Source organism: Contarinia nasturtii, unplaced genomic scaffold (genome assembly GCF_009176525.2).
Source record: "Contarinia nasturtii isolate CC-2019 unplaced genomic scaffold, AAFC_CNas_1.1 Cnas_scaffold_745, whole genome shotgun sequence".
Classification (NCBI taxonomy): Eukaryota; Metazoa; Arthropoda; class Insecta; order Diptera; family Cecidomyiidae; genus Contarinia; species Contarinia nasturtii.
The window spans coordinates 737283-746720 of NW_022198093.1; the positions used below are offsets into that span (position 1 = coordinate 737283).

The 9438-nt window shown below is 33.5% G+C and overlaps 2 protein-coding genes across 2 annotated transcripts; one reads left to right on the forward strand and one right to left on the reverse strand.

Annotated features, from left to right (window-relative positions):
- Positions 1 to 212: 212 nt before the first annotated feature.
- On the reverse strand, positions 213 to 3137 carry LOC116341756 (cactin). Its single transcript, XM_031769013.1, has 3 exons — positions 2999 to 3137; positions 938 to 2924; positions 213 to 859 (listed from the first exon to the last, which is right to left on the reverse strand). The coding sequence occupies exons 1-3, from the start codon at positions 3016 to 3018 to the stop codon at positions 671 to 673; spliced, it is 2196 nt and encodes a 731-aa protein (XP_031624873.1). The 5' UTR covers positions 3019 to 3137; the 3' UTR covers positions 213 to 670.
- Positions 3138 to 3590: 453 nt separating this feature from the next.
- Positions 3591 to 4959, forward strand: LOC116341760 (cyclin-dependent kinases regulatory subunit). The gene is made up of 2 exons (XM_031769019.1): positions 3591 to 3975; positions 4592 to 4959. Exons 1-2 carry the CDS (start codon positions 3920 to 3922, stop codon positions 4764 to 4766), a joined length of 231 nt encoding a protein of 76 aa, XP_031624879.1. The 5' UTR covers positions 3591 to 3919; the 3' UTR covers positions 4767 to 4959.
- The last annotated feature ends 4479 nt before the right edge of the window (positions 4960 to 9438 follow it).

The following is a 9438-nucleotide window of genomic DNA, read 5'->3' on the forward strand; positions in this document are numbered from 1 at the left end:
CATTATTGGCCTTTAGACGCATCATTCAACGAGATCGTGTAGCGTGCTTATCAAAATCATTGTTATTTCGAATATAATAGGTCCCATCATCTATTTTCGACACGTGATTATTGGCTTCTGAAGCGTGCATTTTGTATTCATTTGATGAAAACAATCTAAATATAGATAATGATTGGCATGTGTATTTGTGTATATATGGATTTATTGGCCATTCTTATCAACATATTTATATTTTTACTTTTTCAATAATTTCTGGTATTTTGCAATTCACTGATTAATCTAAAAGCAATTTTTCCCCACATATTTGAATTGATTATCGGTGTGTAGCTTCTGGCATGCATAGTATAGACCAAACGAATCTTTGAATTAATAACGCTCCATTGAACACAACCATACGTATAGCAGCCAAATCAAAATGTTTACAATTTAAATATGATTTTTACTCCAAGCGTTCAATGAATTTTTTTCCCAATCGATACGGTGTCACTATCGGTCTTTTTTATATAAATTTTGGGTGATTAGGTGTTGAAATAAGTGTTTTCTTTATTGGTATTTTTAGAATTTGTGTTTGTTAACATTTATTCTTTGACACATTTAACTAATAAGTTTGGACAACAGATAAAAATAAACACATTGATTTGCGTGTATATTTTGAGTGATTGTGAAATGTTTATCGGCGATATCGATAGCGCTTGAAATGGAACCATAACTGAAATATGTTGTTGTGGAATTGACAGCGAAAACCACGCTTGTAACTGAATTCCCATTCACGATTTACAATTTTAAACGCCAAATCCTCGTACGGTGGACCAGAATGGAAGCGCAATACAGCAAAGTCTTTGTTATCTGGACATGGTGTCTGTAAAAAGCAAATGCATAAAAAATTCGTAATTTTAATAGTTTTTTTTCTTTCTCGACCGAATAATATGTTACTTACCAGGAAATATTGTGGTGTTGAATTTTTGTCAATCAAATCCGGATAGAAAATATTGAATTTGTATCCTTGAACGATTTTCGGTGGTGGATTGTCCATGTCATAATGTGTTTGATTATATTTGTTCCATTCAAATCCGGTGTGTACACGATTAAAGTATCGTGGCTTACGTGGCCGATATTTATCACTCCATAAATAAACTTCCGAATCGAGTTTTGTTTCGACTGAAAATTCGACTTCTTCATTATTTATACCTAATGAGTCTCGACACTGTCGGGCCAATCGAATTTCTTCCTTCGTAGCAAAATCATCTTCATCATCATCGGCACGATTTAGCACCCGATTTCGTACCTTCTCAATATTCGTCTCAAGTTGATCGTCGTCAATGACACGAATATGTTGGTCAATATCTTCTTCGCGCATATATTCGGGTGAGTAATTGCCCTGTGTGTACAATGCAAAACAGTTCTCTAATAAATCCATGGCTTCTTCATCGTCTTCCATATCTTGGCTATTTTCATCATCATCATTTGATTCACGTTTAATGCCCGACGTTGATGGTTCATCATTCTCTTGACTGTTATGCATTTGTTCGTCCGTATCAACTTGTTCACGTTTTAACATTTCCAATTTGTTTCTTAGATTCTCTTGATGTTGATCACGCAATCGTGCCCGTGCCATGTGTGCTTTTAACTGTGACAACAACGATTCCCAATACCCAATGTCAACGCCATCACTTTTACTGCTAATTTTCGCCTCAATTTTCAATTTAAGTTCGTCCAATTGTAGTGCAGTTTTACCTTGAACAATCGATGTCACGTCGCGTGCAACACTTTGATTGATACCCTCACGATTGAGAACAGCCGCATGATAATCGCCAAATTCAGTTTTTCGTAGCTTTTGCAGTTCGTCGCTTGCAATGATGGTCAAATCTTCCCAATAGTCTCGATTCTCATTACTTTTATCCATTTCCATGTAAACACGAATGTCCTCAAGCAAATCCTCCAGGTCTTCAATGCTCAAACCATTCAAATAAGTATACGGTTCGTGCATTTGCATTTCAATTGTTTCCTCCAAATTATGCGTGGACACATATTGTGCAAGTAAATCGATTGGTTTTGCGCGACCGTCTTGAATTCGAATTTTACTACGTAATCGTGCCTGTTCCAAATGAAATTGGTCCTCTTGTTTTTCCCACTCTTCGAATTGGGCCGCTTCACGTGATCGTTGCAATAGTGCCATTTCCTCTTCGCGTTGTTGCTGCTCTAATTCACGTTCTTGTCGTCGTTTTTTCACTTTTTCCAATTCGGCCTTGTTCTCCATTTGCTTTTGACGATTAATTATCTCGATTTCTTCGTCACGTAAATTTGTCAAACCTTTTTGCTCCAATTTTTTCTTCCACACAAATGTCGATGTCAAATTTGCATCGCCAAATGGATTATCATCGTTTGTATAATGTTGATATTCGGTATCCCAACCCATTCGTTCTCGACGTTTTAATTCCTTTGCCTGTTTTTCACGTAAGCGACGTGCCCGTTTCTCTTCGGGCGTTTCCATTTGTTTCATCAATTCTTTTTGCTTTTTTCGTTCCAATGCTTCTTGTATCCGTTTTGTTTCCAATTTTTGCAATAATTTCAACGAACTTGAACTCGATGACGAACTATTACTCTCAGATGATTGTGATCGTCTTGATTTTTTCTTATCGCGTTCATGTGATGATTTTTTATCGCGTTTATGTCGTTTTTTGGAATGATCTTTTGAACGGTTTCGTGAACGCTTTCTATCATTTGTATGACGGTCTCTTGAACGATCTCTTGAGCGATCTTTTGATCGGTCTCTTGAACGATTTCTTGATTTGTCTCGTGAACGATGCTGACTTCTTTCAACTGATTGTGATTTTGATGACTTCTTTGATTCATCCATTCTACGGTCTCTTTCATCCGACGGTGATGCAATTGACGAAGACCTTTGACTTGACTTTTTGTGCGACCTACAATGGAACAAATTTTTTGGAAAATTAACTTTTTCAAAGTTTGCCACGGAAAATCAATTCATTTCACTTACTTTTTACTCTTCTTTCCCATTTTTAGTGTGGATATTCTTAACTTTTATGAATCAAAACAATGTATTCACGTCTTTGCTTTCGCCGAATAGAAAATGTATGGGATAAACGTTTTGATACTGTTGATTGTGCGACGTAAACGTCAAATCTTCTAGCTGTCACTTACATTAAGGTGACTTTTGAGTGGTGTATGTGTGGTGAACGTTCGTTAATTTTTTCAAATTCAAATGAAATAATTGTACAAAATTGACATACATTTTAATTTAATTCCAATGAAAAAGTGTATAAATTAAAAAAATCGAAGTGGATTCAATTGAAATGTTTGTTAAAATCGGTAAAGAAAAATAGATTGTAAATCACATGTGGAAAAAAAACCGTTTCAAATCGGGCAATACACAGAGAGCATGCGGTTCAGTTGAACGTTCGATAGTTACAACACATACATTTGTCACAATGTATTCCAGCCAATTACAGCTGTTTCTGTAAGAGCAGTTGCATTGCACGTATGCGTATGGTGTGTGAAACAAAGACAGCGATAGTCGCGTCTCCTTAACTAGTCTCGGCAATTCAAATCTTCGGTTGAATCGGTTTACTTTCAAACATCAGGCTTTTGTATTAACATCTGCGTGCAGACGATCAAACGTACAAAAAAAGTCAAAATTGATTTTAGTTTAATTCACATTGTAAGCGACCGAATTTTATAAAAAGAACGTATAAAAATTATGTGTATCATTGAAAACATTTGTATCGTAAATTAATATTTTTGTATAAGAAAAAAATTGTTCAAATTTTGTGAGATAAACAAAATAAAAAATCGGTGAATATTTGGCGCATCGCAAAACATACGCAAAATCCGTGCATACCGATACACAGAAGAGAGATAGAGTCACAGTTTTGCCGCATAACGCCAATCGAAGAACACAATGAGCAAAGAAATTTACTACTCAGACAAATACTTCGATGACGAATACGAATACCGGTAAGTGCGAATAGTTTTTATTTTGTTGTGTGTTTTCAAACAAATCAATTTGTTTGCGCATTTTTGTGCACAATTTCTTTTCGGTTTTAAGATTCGGAATTATTTGCAATTGTAATTAAGTGTGTGTGTGACATATGAAAATCAACGCAAAAGAGGTAGAATTCATATATAGAAAAAGGGTCTTGACATAAACAGGTTTCGCACACTTCATATGGGCATTTTTGTATGTCTCACTTTCCACACTTTTTTTGTGTATCGGCAGTTTCTACATCGTTTTTTCGGCTAAATAACATTACAATTGTTTATTGCTCAAGGCCATTTCACGTATTCGTCGATGTTCGCGAACAATTCAAAGTAGACATTTGAATTTTAACGGATTTTTTGCGCGAGATCACTCACTATCTCTGTCAATGTTGCTACGTTATCTAATTTGAATATTTTTACGTTTTTTCCGTGTACTATGAATATTTGTTTGTGTTTTCAATTATAAGCAATGTAATTGTTTGACATAACCCCACTTTTTTTTTAAATTGGCTCCTTTTGTGCAATAATTTAATTCGAATTTTCTAGATTTTTTATTAATGATTTTTTTTTCTGTTTTTGTTTTGCATTTTAGACACGTCGTGCTGCCGAAGGAACTGGTTCGTTTGGTACCAAAATCACATCTGATGACAGAGACAGAATGGCGATCAATTGGTGTACAACAATCGCGCGGTTGGGTCCACTACATGATTCACACACCAGAACCACATATTCTCCTGTTTCGGCGTCCACTGAGCAAAACAGCCTAGAGTTCCAAAATAAAACTCTATTCATCCAGCTCAATCACCATGAATATTATTTTTAATAAACGGATAATATCATAAGAATTAAATCGTCGATTGCATAAAAAATTCCTGTGAATTATACATACATTATAAGTGGAAATTTTTTTTTACTCAATAAATAAAAAAAAATACTATGTTAATAGAAATAGCAACTAAATAATGCATAAAAAAGCGAACAATTTTGGCGTTTTTATTTTTAAAAAAATTAGCAAAGCGAGTGCCATTAACAAATAACAAGATTGGTTTGTTATCATCTATATATTCTTTGCTGTGTACGTGTATGTTTCATTTTATTAATTACAGTTGAATTACGAGAGTCTTCAAGTTATTTGGATTGACTTTGTGTAATTGTTTCTGTACGACTTTAGTCAGCTTGTCTTCACTACGGTCTTAAACTCGTAAGAGCGGCTGATTGTTCAGTGAGACATACTTCATTTCCGAAGGGATGTGTAATTTCTTGTTCGAAATGTCATTTTAGCTCTATCTCTTGTTTTTACTCGCAACCAAAATATACCATGAGCATTATCATTATTATCTTATTGATTAATTTCCATTATTTCCATTCTTTTCTTTGTGATTAACCCTAGGCATTATCAATATTTGCTCATCAGCTTCGAATCGAAATCAGTTCATAGTTACTTTTTAGCAGTTCAGTTTGATTCATTATTTTGATGAGACCTGAGTTTTGGATTTATTTAAATTCTACGAAATATCAAGACATTAGCGATTAAAAATAAATCAATTTTTGTGAAATAATTAAATACAGTGTGACTCACATTCATTCTCGAACATTCATATGTTATATACTTTCGCAAGAGTTTTCAGAATTTCACCGTCTGTGATAGCTCTGCGAATTTCATGAATATTTCTGCATTCGGCAAATTGTTCATTTAACGGTTAACAATTCAAATGTTATCAGTGCCAACGAGTATACGTCAACCGATTTCAATTCTTCCCTTCGATATCCTCTTTTGGACAATATTTTTCAGTTCCAGGTTCCAGCACAATCGAATTGTTTGGTCGACACATTTGATTCGGTGTCATCTTTTCTTATGTCAAACCGAAATCGGCCAATTTAAAATATTTCTTTCCATTGCTCAACATAATATGTTTGCTTTTTATGTCGCGATATTTTTTGAATATATTGCAAGGCCGAAAAGAAAATAAATTGGTTCTTGGTTGAATCGTCGAACTCATCTGCCGAATAATATAAATTATCATAGAGTGAACCATCCGGTAGCACCTTTATGGGACAGATTTGACCTGTTTCCATTGGTTATGCATAGGGCCGATGTCATTTTCCAAAATGTACCAAAAATGAAGCATCCTAGCGAATGAAAATTCATTTTTTTGATGCTCTACACAACACCATCGTTGGGTTTCCTGTTTGTTGAGTTTATTGTTGATGGAGCGCGCGTTATATGTTTTATTCTACATTTATTTGGAACAATGAACAATTATGCATCTCAACCACAAATGGAATTCACATAATCACCAACTGTCTCCAAATGTGTGTGCTTCATTATAGAACGAAGAGTTTTATTTTCTTTTGCACACGGCATCTCTCTTATTTTCTTATTTAGCATCATTCATGGCTTATACCATTTAAAATGAATGGCATTCAAATCATTAAGACAAAAGCCTTAGCGAAGAGAAAAACATACATATAGCGGGAACAATGAATATGTTCCTGTTACATACTCTATGGGTATATATACCCATATATATTAGATGCGTGACGTTGAATACTGCTACCCTTTTTCCACGTCGCATCCATCATGCACAACGAAAATCGGTACGCGACTACTCTTCTTCACAGTAGCATATATTATTGACGACTCTGTAATTAGACGGATTAAGCGTATAACATGTAATTTTTTACACTTCTTGATTCATATCATCACCGATATGATGTATTTCAATTACTTCTTAAGTATGGAACAAAAAATACGATGATTACACTCTGTTTAGTGTATACTGTACTGTAGTATAACAAAAAAATAAATGGATATTTTTGTAAAATTCGTATGATGAATTTTTAAATATTTTTTTTTGAATTTAATTTGATCAACAGCAATTGGATGAACAATATACAATATGTTTTATTTCGTGCTTTAGCGAAATGAAGAAAATTACCGATCTATAATCAAATGACGAATAAGAGATTAATTCCTTGAATCAAACCAATTTTCATAATTCGAAATACGTACGTTTTCTCTAAATTTTCAGACATAAATCACACATATGCACACAAACATTGTTTATTATTTGCTGCCAGATGATAGATAAGTACTTGAAACAGACACATACGCATAATATGCACATGGCACATAAACCTATATTAGACAAACATTTTACAGTTGTTCGAACTATTAGGAAAATAAAATGATTCGATAGAAATGTTCTAGTTAAACATTTTGTCTTTTAACATCGATATTTGATGCGAGTGATACGAGCTGAATATTCGTTAACATCTATTGATTTAATTCAGCCTATTACTTCACGACATGTGCTGTAAACGACATAAAGTTACATGCATTTATTTATCCATTACATATACACACACATTGGAAGTGATAATAAACACACCACCGACATAAGCAATACTAGTTCCAAAGAGGTAAATGGTTGTAACATATTTTATAAAGCCGTAATTATGTGGATTATAATTTTTTTATATTTTAAAACATTAAAATTAGATGTTAATAGCGTCGGTAATGTTGCTTACTGATAAGAGAGATATGTAAATGTTGTTTGCCATTCAGTGTGTGCAGTCAAGCGCCAGAATTTAAATGCGAGCCAAATTGAGTTATCTCATAATCTGTTTTGCAAACATATCCTGTGAACAGGACTTTGAATCGCAATAACTTTTGACGGATTCTTCAAGCAACTTGAAGTCAGAATTAAATTTAAAAAAAAAACATCCAGCTTAAACGGCTTATCAACCATAACCCATATTATTCATGAATAGAACATAATTAATGTAATTAATGGCATTTTATTCCAAATGAACGTTAATGACATGACAATTTTATTCAAATCTTATTTACTTTTTCAATATCGTGATTCATCCTAAATGGATCTTTTCATGCTTGTTCGTGTCCTACAAATATAATTTATGTGAAATTAATGCGTAAAAAAAGTTGCAGTCACTCTACGGCATTCCATTTGATTATAAAGCAATTATAATTTAGTTTTAGCCTTGATTCACTTAAAATCCATCAGGAATTGATGAAGCCGTGGAATGTAATTTGCACCAATCAACAAAAAAGCACTGAAATTAATTAACTTGAATCAAGTCTTGTTTTTGTGAGAGCTTTTTTTGATTCACTTTTTTCGCATCTTAAAATCGAAATTAATCCATGTAATGATCCACCATTGACAGACACCATATATTTTCTTTTGTATCCATCGAAGATGAAGAGAGAAAAAATTAATAGTCCCTATACGTATACATTAAGGATGCTTTTCATTTGGGCCATGATTTTCATGGGCCAGAGCATACACGTGCTAGATAATATCGTACATTTATTACACATTTGATGGCATTATTGTGTTTCCAAACTAACCGCAAGCCAGTTCATATGATGTTGCGTATTAAAAATTGGCACATTTCGAGAGAAGATGTAATTGTGCGAGTGAAGTGAAAAAGAATGAGAAGAAAACAATAACATGCGCAATATTCTCATTCGTTTCCTTTGTCGTCGATGCGTCGTCGTCATATCCTTTTTAAATTACAAGCAAAAGCCACAACTTAACACATTCAATATTAAGACTTGATCCTTTTTCTAGCCCTTTCTTGTTTCTTAATTCGGTCTCTTTTTTTATATCAATGCTTTAACACAATGAGCACAACATATCAGCTTCTTGCTATTACATTTTTGTCATTCATTGAAAAATTATGACAATGGATCTGTGAAGCACACACACACATCTCTGCCACGGCTCTGTGAAAGAATATTGCAATTTTATAAGCGCACAGAATCCACAAAATAAACATAATCTATAGTGTTTTTTTGCCAGAGCATTTATAGTAAGTCACAATATTCAACAGTATCACAACAAATAGTCTCTCTGTCTCTTCACTTCGCATCCCTCGTTGACTATCTTTCGTTTTTATTCTCTCTTGCATTTATGTTTCGACGTTACATATATGTATAAAAACGTTGGTTATGTACGAGAGTAGTGCATTAAATAAAAAAAAGCATCAACAAAAAAAAAATTCGCATACAACTACAAATGGATCATCAAACTCTTTGTTGGTAGCTATGACAACGCGAATTAAAAAGAGCTGAAAACAATTTACTTGAACGCTAACATTCAATTATAAAATCATTTTGATTTGCTTTCAATTTGAAACTACAAAATTTAACAAGCCAAATTGCAGTCGCATTTAAACGTATTTTTTCTTTCTCGAATATTTGTTTATCTTTCATGTGGACAATTTGGTGTTGTGCGTACTAAATAACTTCAACAGCAAAACAGGATATGACAAAGAGGAAATTAACAAACGATTTTTCTGTTAATTTTCATTATACATAACTTATTGCGTATATAGTTGTCAAAGTTTAAAAGTGAGATCAGAGAGCTGCTTTGAGTGATTCCCTCTCTCAATGTCTCTGCGTATCCTTGTTTT